Below are 13596 nucleotides of genomic sequence, written 5' to 3'. Positions count from 1 at the left end.
AGTGCCACAGAGACTAAAGCCCTGGGCATTCAGAGTAATGAGGAGCAGCTCTGGACAGAATCAGAATCCACAAATATTTATCAAGCATCTATCTAATATGTACAAGTTTCTGTGCTAGTCAGAGATACGTAAGGTTTTTATCCTCAAGACGATTATAGTCTAAATGGATAAGAGTGGTATAAAGGAGAATATATACAAATATGCAAAACCCACACAAGTCTTTTTCTTTTGTCACACAAATTCTTCAATCCCACCTAATATTAAGGACTTGGGGCATCAGAAAATCAAGGATCTGGGAGAAGATTCTGGGAAGATGGTGGAGGTCAGTAAAATTTCAAGCTCTCTAGATTTCCCCCATAAATGGAACAAATTTGGGCCTCGAACATAAATGTTTAAAGATCAACAGAGGCAGAACAGAGGTCTTCCAGCTACAACTCAAGAAGATCCAAAGAAAGACCTCTAGGGGAGCTGGAAATAACCCACATGAAATACAAACACCTCCAGGCTAGCGCCATACAAATAGCAGATGAGGACCACTAGGACTAGCTGGACCCTCAGCAGGAACCACAGAAACTTTCATCTCTCAGACTGCATGCAGAGCTAGGGGTCTGAGTCTGGGAAGACTGTGTAAACTTCAGCTGATTAGGAATGTCAGACCCTGCTATGTTGCAGAGAGGGGCCATGGTTAAGAAAAAACCAGCAACCTGGTTAATGTAGAAGTAGTGGGGCAGGGATGCTACTGACTGTAGGCACTTGCAAGAATGGGGAGCTCTTGGTTTGGGATTCTAGGTCAGAGGGGAGAGCTGAAGTGAAGCTGGAGGGACCAACCCCTCGCCCCATGATTAAAAGTATTTAAACTAAAAAAATAAAAATAAAATGAAAGTATTTAAACTTCTCATTTTTAAAAAATGAAAAAAAAAAAAACCAAACAACTATAGAAACTTACTATGGGAATAGGGAAGACCAGAGTTCATCTTCAGAGAACACCGAAGCAAAAAAAGCTTCTTCTACCCCAAAGAGTAATGTTAAATGGTTCCCTGCCCAAAGAGAATTTATAGAACTCAAAAAAGAATTTCAAAATCAAATGAGACATTGAGGAAAAAATAAAAAAATTAAAACTAAGAATAGTTTTCTAAGTTTTATAAGGAAAAAAATTATCCAACTAGAAAAGGAGATAGAGTTTTAAAAACAAAAATTATGTTGAAAATTCAAATTGGGGAAGGAGAAGTCAGTGAAACTATAAGAGACCAAGAAATAACAAAACAGAATATAAAGAATGAAAAAATACAACAGAAGGTAAAACATAAAAACAAAACAAAGCAAAACCCTACAGATTTGGAGAACAGACCAAGAAAAGAAAATATAAGACTGAAAATCTATGACCAAAAAAATAATCTTGACACAATAATATAAAAAATAACCCAAGAAAATTGCCCTAGAGTGACAGAACATGAGGGGAAAATAGAAACAGAAAAAATCCATCGATCACTATCTCAAAGACATCCTTTATGGAAAGAAACACATAGAAATATTATTGCCAAATTCCAAAACTTCCACATCAAATAAAATTTTGCAAGAAACAAGGAAAAAAACAATTTGAATATGTTGGAGCTACAATTAGAATCATGCAGAACTTAGCAGCAGTCACAATGAAAAACCACAGGTCCTGGAATCATACATAACAACAATTATAAGAACTAGGCCTGTGGCCAAAAATATCATATTCAGCAAAGTTATCCATAATATTGAATGAAAAAAATAGACATTCAACAAACTTGTCATTTTCAAGATTTTCAACCAAACCCAAACTCAATAGAAAATTTAACACATAAGAGCCAATATCCAGGATTAACTTCAAGGAATCTAATATGGACAAATTATTTATGTTTTTTATATGAAAATGTTTAAGACTGGCATCAGTAATTGAGTAGCTCAAAAGAAAGATTTATACAAATGAAGCACAGAGGAAGAATAGACACAAAGGTATTAGGGGTGAAGGAGAGTTCTATAAATCTACTCACATCAAGAATGGGTTAAATAGGCAACTCTACAAATATACCATGAAGGGAAGAGCACCCTTCAAAATTTATAAAGAAATAAGGGGGGAGGGATGGGCAGAGGGAGAAACAAAAGTTTGGGGAGAAGAAGATAAGGGAAGGATTCATGGTTGAAGGGAGGTCAAAAGCAAAGCAAGTTAAAGAACAATTAGTTAAGCTAACTTCTTAATTTAAAGATAAACTTCTAGCTTATTTTCTAGCTAGGATAGGGAAGAAGAGATATATACAAACACTACAATAAGGATTAGGAGTAGAATTCATTAGCAAAAAAAGTTAGTAATCACTGATCATAGACAAAGTCAAAATTAGAGATTCAATCAAGAGAAAAATATATAGTATATGTTAATCATATTAAATGTTGTTTTAGAAGAATGTTTACATATGAGTAAATGTGTGTGTCTATATATATATATATATATATATATACACATACACATACATATATATGTATGTACGTATAGACACACACACACATACATAAATGCAACTGAGTATCCATAGATAGGTATGCATGTCACTATGTATGTATGTATGTACATAGATATATGTATATCCTGTGGGCGTGTGGGTAGGTGTGAATGTATATGTATATGTGTGGTGTGTGTGTGTGTATGATATATCTATTAATTATATAATCAATTTACAAGGAAGAAAAGATGAAAACTCATTAGTATAATTTTTTTTTATTCTTTATCTTTTCTTGAATTTTTATGTATTTTGAATCCTTCCACATATTCTGCTAGGTAAAAGACAATGTTCTGTTTTGTTTTGTTTTATTTTCCTTTTGTGTCTTTTCTTTTTACTATTCTGTTAGGCTTTTGAAAGATTTAAAGCAAAACAAGTGATGTTTACAGAACTCAAAAAAGAATTTTAAAATCAAACAAGACATTGAGGAAAAAATAAAAACTAAGAAATTACCATGAATTACCTGGAGCAACAAGAGGTTAAGTGACAAGGTCAAATCTCTAATGAGAAGTTGATATTATTCAATATTATACTAGAGATGTTAGCTTTGGCAATATGAGAAGAAAAAGACATTGAAGGAATTAAGAATAGGCAACAAGAAGACAAAAAAGATGATATGGTGGCATAATTAGAGAATCCTAGAGAATCAACTAAAAACTACTTATAAACAATTAACAACTTTTACAAAGTTGCAGGATATAAAATAAATCCACATACATAATCAGCATTTCTATATGTTATCAACAAAGCCCAGAAGTAAAAGATAGAAAGAGAAATCCCATTTAAAATAATTGCAGACAACATAAAATATCTGGGAATCTACCTGTCAAGACAAAGTCAGGAATTGCATGAAACAATTACAAAATACTTTTTACACAGAATTGGAAAAATATCAATTATTCAAGGGAAGGCTGAGCTGTGAGAATTGGATGAGGGTTTAGTTTCCACAAAGTTATGAAACTTAAATCAGAAGAATGAAATTGAAACCTAAGAAATGAACAAGGAAAGAAAAACTTATGGAGAGAATATGTAATCAGGGGTGGAGACTCAAGCTTGCAAATGGAGGGAAAACATAATCAAAGGTGGGAATTTAAAAATGTAATTAGAGATGGAAACACTCACAAGTGGAAAGGAAACTGTAATTAAGGACCTACACTGTGGGGAGAAGATGTAATGATGTAATCAGAGGTAGAAAATTAAGAATTAGGTGCTTTGGATAAACTATAACCTCTGTAGTACCCAGCCAATGGGGGAAACAGAAGAACTTGCTTTTCTGGATAGGGAGTAAAAGACTGTGCTTTTGTGCTCCAAGGGTGCCTATTCTATAGGACACTCATTTCAGCAGTTACGTAATAAAATGGACTTGTAACTTCACTCCCTCTCAAGTCCAATGGAGTTATTTCGCATCAAGCTAATATAATAAAAATGACAATTCTACCTAATCTACTTATTCAGTGCCATACCAATCAAGCTGTCAAAAAATTACTTTATAGAGCTAGAAAAAAACGATAAAATTTATTTGAAAGAACAAAAGGTCAAGAATATCAAGGGAATTAATGAAAAAAATGCAAAGGAAGGTAGCCTACTCATGCCAGACCTAAAACTGTATTATAAAGCAGTATTGCTAAAAAAAAAATTGATACTGGCTAAGAAATAAAAGTAGTGGAGCAGTGGAATAGGTTTAGTACCCAAGATACAACAGTCAATGACTACAGTAATCTACTGTTTGATAAATCCAAAAATTCCAACTTCTGGAATAAGAATTCACTATTTGACAAAAATTGCTGGGAAAATTGGGAAAGAGTATACCAATATCTCACATGCTATGCAAGATAAGGTCAAAATAAGTTCATGATTCAGACATAAATAGTGATACTATAAGTACATTAGTAGAGCAAGGGATAGTCTACCTACCAGATCTGTGGAGAAGGAATGAACGTACGGGCAAAGAAAAACTAGAAAACATTATAAAATGCAAAATGACAATTTTTATTGTATTAAATTAAGGTTTCGTACAAACAATACCAATGCTGTCAAGATTAGTAAGGAAGCAGAAAGCTAGGAAACAATTTTTACAGCTAGTATTTCTGATAAAGGCCTCATTTCTAAAATATATATAGAGCTGAGTCAAATTTGTAAGAACATGTGAGAAGTTGGACTTGAAAAATCTTCCTCAGAAGCTGAGAATACAAAAACAAAAACAAAAAGTTCTGTCCTCATTCAAACATGTATTCAAAAGGCATTAATAATTGTCTATTACCCTTTAGGGATTTTACCAGGCAATTCAAAGACAAAAATAATCTCCTCTTAAGAAGCTTTTCTTTGGCGAGGAATATAACATGTACACACATAAGTAAATAAAAAAGAATGCTTGAGGATTTAATAATTGGCACAGGAAGTGAACTATGAAGGCTCAAGCTAAAACTTCTGATAAGATGAGGTCACATTTTGGGGAAGGGATGGACAGACAACCTGTGCAAAGGTATGGAGCAAAGAAAAGAAAGGTTGAGTGTGCATTTTTAGAAATTTTTGGAATCATCTACCTAGAAATGATCATTAAATCCATGGGAGATGATTAAATTACTGAGAATTTAAGAAGAAAAGAGAGCATCTTGAGAACATGAACTATTTTGCTTTTCTCTTCTTATTATAGCTTTTGTTCTAGAGTAAGCACTTAATAAATGTTTATTCATTTACTGATTCTCTCACTCAACAGCAAAAGTCCTGTGCCACCACTTCCTCATTCCTACTTTTCAGTCCCTGGCAATTCCACTTCCTTTAATATCTTATATAGGAGCAGCAAGACAGTATTCTGGGTAAATACTCTAGGTCAAGTGAAAGTACACAGGATGAAAAAAATTACCCTGGCATGGATTCTGTCAATATAAAGTAATTATTAAATAAAAATTTAAAAAAAAAAAAAAGAAAGTACACAGGATGATAGTCATTTGAACATGGTTTAAATAGGTAGCCAGGGATGTGAGATAGAGATGAGCAGGGTGAAAGGATGGGCAGAAGGCAGAGAAGAAAATGTTCAGAAGAATAAGTTCTAAGTAGAGGGGGGTTAACATTGTTTTAATTTTTAAATTTTTTTTTCAGTTAAAATTTTATTTTCTTTCCTACCCCATTCTTCCAAAGGAGACTGGAGGGAGAAAATAAAGAATTAATGTTTGCAAGGAGAAGGGCCACTTCTTTCTCAAAGACTGGGGTGATAGAAGAGACTGTCAAAAGATAAGTTTTATGAAATAAGAAGTAGATTGTGGCAGATAGCCTCCATTTTTTTAGTAAATTAAAAATTGAGGTCGTCTGCTAAAAGAGGGTGAAAATACTTGTGGAAAGAGGACAAAGGTCTGTAACAGTCCTAACAGGGAATATAAATCAATTAGGGGAAAATATGATTACCATGCAGAGTGGGGATCTAGACCCAGATGGTGAGGTTATATGATTACTTCTAGCAGGGTTAAACAGCACCAGAAAACAGAGAAAGAAGGATGATAGTGAATGAAGTGAACTGTGAAAGTTATCTCACAAGATGGAGACAGTATTCTGAAGACTGAGTGAAAGTCAGCTGCGCCAGGTTTCTTTCTCCAGAAATCACAAGGTTTACAAAGAGTGAGACCACACACAGCCCTTTCCTTTGTGAGACTAAGTTGGGGCCACCTTGACATTGAAACTCCCATATAAGGTAATGTAGTAATCTTAAAGATGTAGTTAGAAGTTTTTCATCATTTATGACTTAGAATGTGAGGTCATTTGTCCTGGCTAATCAGGACAAAGATCCAGCCTATAGGGAGTGTTAGCCCAGACCTCTAATTCTTGTCTGTTAATTGGGCCTTGCCTATCTGCTTATGATCGTAATAAAATTCCTTTAGCTTTTGCCTTGAGAAATCTCCTTAATTTATTTAAGCCGGGGGTCTTGTACCACACAATGGTACAGCTAACCCAGGTTTGAGGTTTGACTAGCTATAAGTAGCAACAAGGTAAAAAACTCAAGAGTAAAGGACATTACTGGTAAACTGCAAGGTCAAGTTTGTGAAGTGAGCAAAGCGAAGCTATAAGTAACAGACTGGGAGAATAGGGTAGGAGTGGAGAGATTAGAGGTCACAGTGAATACAAAGAATATATTTAGGAGGATCACAGGAGTGGGGAAGAGTGGGAAATGGAAGGATAGAAGGTTATGATCAAAGAGGAATTTCAGAGTTCAGAATCATGGAAAGCAATAGGGAGGTTTAAAGTGTGAACATCTCAATGCCTGTGCAAGTGGAGGAGGTGGATTTACTGAGGAGATAAGATTAAGGAAATACCACCACATATACTGAAGTCACTAAATGTGAGGCAGGAATTGAGGTACAGGGAATAACTGTGAGTTCCTTGAGACATGAGGGGTAATGACTCTATCAACGATCTGGGGGATAAAATAAATTCAATCCAACAAATCTTTCAAATTAACCTCTAAGGAGCAGGGGTTGTTAAGAATTGTCAGCAAAAGAAACAGGTTTTGAGCAGATGACACTGAATCACAAGGACAAAAGAATCCTGTCCAGCCATAGAATGAGCAAAGAACCAAATGACCAGGATACACATTCTCTAGGCACTTGGATGACTGCACATGGCATTCAAGTAAGACAGTAATGTTTGCTTACAAGATTTGTCACTTCATATATTAGATGTAAGTACAAACAGCAGACATATTCAACGAGGAATTTTAAATATGCCTCTAGGTCACTATGTACCTTGCATGTAGGTTCCTGGACGAAATGCATCCAAATTACGCCATGCAATCTCCTCCCAAAATGGCAGGAGATGAGACATACTCAAATGATATTCTATCAGCCCCCAATCTCTAAGTCTCAGAAGGATAAGCCTTATCTTTGGCACCCATAAGCCTGAGATTTGTGAAAGATTTGGTCTGAAAGTGCAACCCTTCATGTAGGTCCTTTGGAACCACTGGCTTTATAAGATCATTGAAGGATGTGAGTTCCTTTAAGTTTGGCTCTCACCTTCAGTTTGGTCTTTGACTCCTTGTGGCTAGGAATTCTTATCAGGTTATTATTACTATAATGAGTGGGTTCTTAGGAGTTAGACTGAATTTGTGCTTGATGCCAGCTCTACAGTCTCTTCTCAAGTGTACTAGAGATAAGGTATCCTCAAACAATGACCTATTTCTTTATCCCTAGAAGCACAGGGTACCTTTGGTGACTAGAGGCACCAGATCTCTGATAAATGTAGCAACCCCTTTAACATAGTCCCTCTATCTATCTGCCAATTAATATTTTAGTTCCCATTATATCTTGGATAGCACAAGTATCTCACCTACACTTCCAAACCAATCAACAAAAAAATTCAGGATTGCAGAGACATAAATGGCATTGCTTTTTAATGAATAATTCACTCTAAGATGGCTGAGTATCCACTCTGATTCACTTCCATTGAATGCAGGTGAAAGACATGATTTCTATCACATCTTTTATGATTATATTATTTATAGCATAAGTTTCAAGAGGCAGAAACTGAAACATTTGCTTAATTTTTCTCTGAATTTCTTTCTAGCAGAGTAATTTGTAGACATTCCTATTACAAAAATAAATATATAAAAATAATGCCCTCAAAATTACTGAAGCAGTAGTCAAATTCTATTCCTTCCTGGGCTATCAATATGCAATATTACCAGATGCCAAGTGCAATAAAGTGGGCACCAGTGAAATAAGTTAATACTTGCTGTAAACTGGGAAAATCTCGGGCTAATTTATCGGGAATAGGCTAGGAATATAAGCAGTTGGCCTAGTTTCATTGCTCTTTGGCAGAGTGCCACAACTGATAACTAGAATGGAAGTGGGACAGTCACACAATTGAGAGCAATCTGCTCCTCCTGGTTCCATCCAAGGGCTAGGAGGTCTGGGCTAAAATAGACACAGTTTGCCTATGGCACAAAAAAACTGTAGTTAAGTTCAAAGTATTGTTGTTACCAAGAGGGGAAGTTCAGTGAATACAGGAAGAACCAGTAGGGTTATTGGAGAAGTAATCTAAGAAATATAAGCTTGGGGACAGAATCAAGAATCTAGAGGACAAAGGGGTCATGTAAAAATAGTACATAGAGCAATCATGAAGTATTGTTCATTCAGCTTCCAATTTTCTTATGTGTTTCATGCTGACCCACGTTTTTAAACAAGGGAATCAATTTCCCTTGTTTCCCAAATATAATTATAAAAATATTTTTAAAAATAAGTTCAGGTACCCAACCCCTTAGTTTAGAAGAATGGGGAAATAGCAGAGTACAGAAAGTTCTATAATAAGTGGAGGAGAAAAAGACAGATAATTAGATTAATAAAAGCCTTAAAATAATAGGCAAAGAGAGAGATGGAAGGATAAAGTGGTCAGCTTTAATATTTCAATACTATCAATAACTTTGATATTTATTTCAGTAGAAACTAAAGAGAAAAATACCCTTTGTCCATCTCAATAAAAACTCTTTATATATTCTTTAATTAACATAGCAGGTATAGATTTTGATAGTTTGTCATAGGAATCATTACAAACAGAAAAGCCTATCAGCTTTGATATTTTACCTTTGCTGGACAAACAGGTATTTAGCTAAAACTGCTCACATTTTTCAAATGTTACATAGTTCTTGCGACAATTGAATTTGAAACTCAATTTAATGAATATTTACTAAGTGGATATTATATGCAGAGAACACTGGGAGCTGACATCAGAATGTTCTGTTTTTATGACCTTTTGTAGCACACACCGATGAAAATTCCAGAAATCAGATCAATTTATTGTAAAGAATTAATTTCTTTACAAAATTAATTCTTTATAAGGCATTATAAAGACATGATGTGACTGGCTCCTAGAAAGAAGCTTTGTTATAGCCATCAAAGCAAAATGGAATGAAAATGGAAGCTTTCAAAAAAGTCCAAAAGAGAAACCTAGCATCTCTCCTCTGAAAAGGAAAGGACTTCCAAAGTGGAAACTATTTAGCTAGATGGACCCTAAGTTACAACTATAGATACTGAGAAGTACTTATAAGTTAGTTGAAAATGATCAATACTTTTTCACCTAAAAACATTTTAGCTGTCATTTCAATGGGAAAAAAAATAAACAAACCTATAGATAGTTTTGAATTTTTTCTGTTATTTTTATTTTAAATTACAATATTAGGTAATGACAACAAGGAAAATGAATTTTTTATGGTTCATAAAATCTAACTACATTAATATTAAGTAAATTGCAAAAACAAGTCAAATATATATCAAATATATATACACAATACAATGTACAACAACACATTGTCACACTGGTGAATTCAAACTGATTATTGATTTATAGCTAAAAAGAACTGAAACTGGAAGGAAGTATGAAAGACATTTTGTAATTACCTCCAGGGCAGATCAACATATATTCGAACTTTTCAAAATAAATAACACATCTTGTTTCATTTTACTCTGAGGTCAAATCATATAAACATCTAGCAAACATATGACTTTTGACTTCTGAAAAGTCTGTCATAAGTATCAACTGCTTGCCTATATACCTACTCACATCTTGGCTATTTTGAAACCTCATTTTAGCAAGGAAGGATCCAAATTTAGCAAGTCCTACACCAAGCTAGTCCACATATGAGATTGGTGACAAATAACAATATATGTTGTCTGAAGACCAGCCTACCTAACTTCATAAAGGTTCTTTAATAAGTTGACCATAATGTGATGAGTTTTTTAGACAGTCAAGTCTTAGAGACAATCTAAGTTGTAGATCTGTGTTAGCCAAGTCTTAGAGACAATCTAAGTTGTAGATCTGTGTTAGTGGTTATCTACAACAATGAAATTATGATTCCTTTAAGCATTAAATATCTGATAGCTATCCAGATAGCTCTTTCTAAAATACCTTGAATAGGATAAGGGAGAGTGAGGAAATGGAATGACTCTAAGTTTAAAAACCTGAATAAGTGAAAAGATCATGATACCCTCAACAGAAATATGGAAGTTCAGAAGGTAGGTAGAACAGATAAGTTTTCTTTGGGAACATACTAAGTTTGAATTGCCTATGAAATATCCACTTAAAAATGTCTAATAGGCTACTGATGATGTGGGACTGGAGCTTAGGAGAGAGAATATCACTGGATATACAGATGTGGGAGCCATGTCCATAGGGATGATAATCAACCACTTAGGAGCAAAGTCACTGAGAAAGAAAGTATACTGAAAAAAGAAGAAAGTGGAAGACTGAGCTTTGGGAAATACTCATAATTAGAAAGTATGATATGGATGATAATCTAGCCAAGGAGACTAAGAAGAAGCATACAGTAAGAAGAAAAACATGAATATATAATAATTGTTAAAATAAACATGAATCTGTATATTGTTAAGGATACACCTCAGATAACACCTGTCACATAACAAGTACTTAATAAATTCTAGGGGATGATTATGTATAATAAATGACAAAAATATGGTTTAAAAAAAAAAAGGAAAATAGCTCCATTTTCTAAAGAGTTTTGTTTGATCCGAATGCCAAAGTAATAATTTGCATTAAAATACTGTCAAATGATCCTGAAAAGATACCAAATAAATTTTAAGGAAAGGGGTAGTGAATATACAAAAATTATTTTTATTCATGCTTCAAAAAAACAAATTAACTTAGATTGCTGCATTTTCTAGCAGAAATATATTATATATGAATATTCTACCTATGTTAGTATGATGAAGGTAATTTCCCCAGAGTGCAAAGAAATTAAATATATGTTATGTTAGGAAGGATTTACCTGTCTGTCATGTTGAGTTTAGAAATGACATCAGCCTATTTAAAACAAACAAACAAACAAACAACAACAACAAAAAAAAAAAAAAACACAAAGAAAAATTAATGAAGAATAAAGAGAAAAAATACTTTTTTGTTTGCTTACAAAGTAAATAGAATATTGTTGTGCTGCAGTTCCCTTTTAATGTCCTGACCCAGTTTCCCAATTGTCCTATTTAATTATTCTGCCTCAGGTTATAATCATTCCCTCTTAAAGGTTTGATAAGATAAAGGTTTTATGTAATGGGCTGTGGCTTGAGTTGATGCACTGAGGTCCCAAGCACGTGAGGGTAAATAGTAATTGGACCATACTCTTTTAATATATATGCTTGGAGAAAGAATGGCCCCCACCCACTCTTTGTGCAAGTCCTGATGTGTGTATAGGAAATGATGTTTTTGGTGGGTGGAGGCAGGGGAATGGAAAAGGAAGCGGAAAGAGAGACTGCTGGCTGGCATCTTGACACAGCTACTCGCATTGCTATCGCTACAGCCCTTCATCTCCAAATCCCCTCTGCTAGCTGGCTTCCTGTCGCAGCTGCCCATATTGCTATAGCAATCCTTTTTCACCTCTTCACTTCAATAAAGATTGAAGATTTTTCCCTTAACCTGAATTCCTAACTCCGGCTGATTTTAAATATGTGGTCATCACATTTCAACTCAAGCCTCAACCCATTAGTTTTATATCTTTAGGCTATAATCATTCCTTCTTAATGTTTGACAGGATAAAGATCTATCCATTTTAGACATCATTAGAATATCAGTAACCCCTCCAGCACCTTCCTCCATTATGTCATCCTAAATGCCTCCCCCTCATTAGGTTATCCCCATCAGGTATCTCCCCCATTATGTCATTGTTCTTATTAGCCTATAAAAAAATCTTGCTGTCTGATACTCAAGGCTGGATTCTTTGAGAGAATAGTCTCATTCAGCCCTGGGACCAACCATGGATCCATTTGGTCCCAGTATATCTCTCCATTTAATAAATTATTAAATTGTTCTTTAATCTCTGTCTTGCTCAGTTTCTCCGGCATTACAATATGAATATCTTAGTAATTTTAATAATAACAAACCACAAAATTCCCAAATTTTCCTCTGAACCTGAAGCAGAACTTGATGTTTAAAAAGCATGAGATAAAAGGGCAGTTAGGTTAAAACACCAGCTGCCCTGGAGTTAGGAGGACCCAAGTACAAATCTGTACTCAGACTCTTACTAGCTGTGTGACTTTGGGCAAGTTACTTAACCCTGATTGCCTCAAAAAAAAAAAGTATAGGACCATATATTAAAACAAAAAACTAACTGATCAAAGCTCTTTGCTATAAAATTTATTTTCTAATTGACTATTCAAAGTGAAATAATGATTACAGCGACAGGAACAGACAGATATACTAATGCTATGTAGCATAAAGTGCTAAGGATAAGAATAAAGTAACATGATTTTGGCCATTGTTATCAAAAAAAAAGGAAAAAGGATTCTGATTTGCTGAGAAATTTATCATTCTCAGGTACTTTTTCTTATATGTAGCTTAATAGTGAGAGTTAACATCTCTATTATTCACAATGAAAGAAAGGAATACCAATATGTATAATGCAAAGTAACATATCTTTATATTTGATTATAAATGATTTATTTTTTTTGAAGACTTTATTAATTATGTTTTAAGTAGACTAATTAAGATGAGTTTCAATTCCCTGGCAACATGCCAAGTAAGAGTGATTACGTCTTCAGTCTTCAATGTTAACTATAGTTAACAGAGGAATTGATAAAAATTAATCCCTGAGGCAGGCAGGGAAAAGGCTCTAATAAAGATCAGTTTAGCTCCATAGTCCCACCTTCTGAAGAGATAAGTCCAGTATTGTCCCTGAGATTAAATTTTCTATAAAATCTACTTATGGGCCATCCCCTGGCTGCTGTCTTCCTTTGAGTCAGTCTCCATGGCACTCTGCTTTGGGGTGTCTTTACCCTTCCCGATAGCCACTTGATATCTATCCCAGCTCCACTTTATTTCCCAAGCCCACTTCTCCTTCTTACAGTTGACTCACTCTTTTAGGGTGCTAAGCCCCTTTCAGGATTTAGTCTGACAGCTAGGGGCATACGTAATTGAGAGTTCCACTGAGGAACTTGTCTTTCTTATTCTCCCACTCTATTTAGTATTTACTATTCCTGGAGTCTTTTAAATCTCTTCATTTTGTCTGTAACCTCTTCCCTAAATGAATCTATTTTGCCAAAGAAAATGGCCATGGTGAATTCTTCACATGACTGAACCTCAACATTTG

The 13596-nt window shown here is 34.5% G+C and overlaps 1 protein-coding gene across 1 annotated transcript in view; it reads right to left on the bottom strand.

The window, feature by feature from the left end:
• Positions 1 to 13596, bottom strand: part of SLC9A8 (solute carrier family 9 member A8) — a 118116-nt gene that overhangs the window by 56389 nt on the left and 48131 nt on the right. The window contains exon 7 of the mRNA XM_051976573.1: positions 11287 to 11321. Coding sequence (XP_051832533.1) covers positions 11287 to 11321 — 35 coding nt within the window. The remainder of the gene's footprint in view (positions 1 to 11286; positions 11322 to 13596) is intronic.

Source organism: Antechinus flavipes, chromosome 2 (assembly GCF_016432865.1).
Source record: "Antechinus flavipes isolate AdamAnt ecotype Samford, QLD, Australia chromosome 2, AdamAnt_v2, whole genome shotgun sequence".
NCBI lineage: Eukaryota > Metazoa > Chordata > Mammalia > Dasyuromorphia > Dasyuridae > Antechinus > Antechinus flavipes.
The sequence above is the reverse complement of the archived record's forward strand: the minus strand, read 5'-3'. Positions and strand labels throughout refer to the sequence as shown.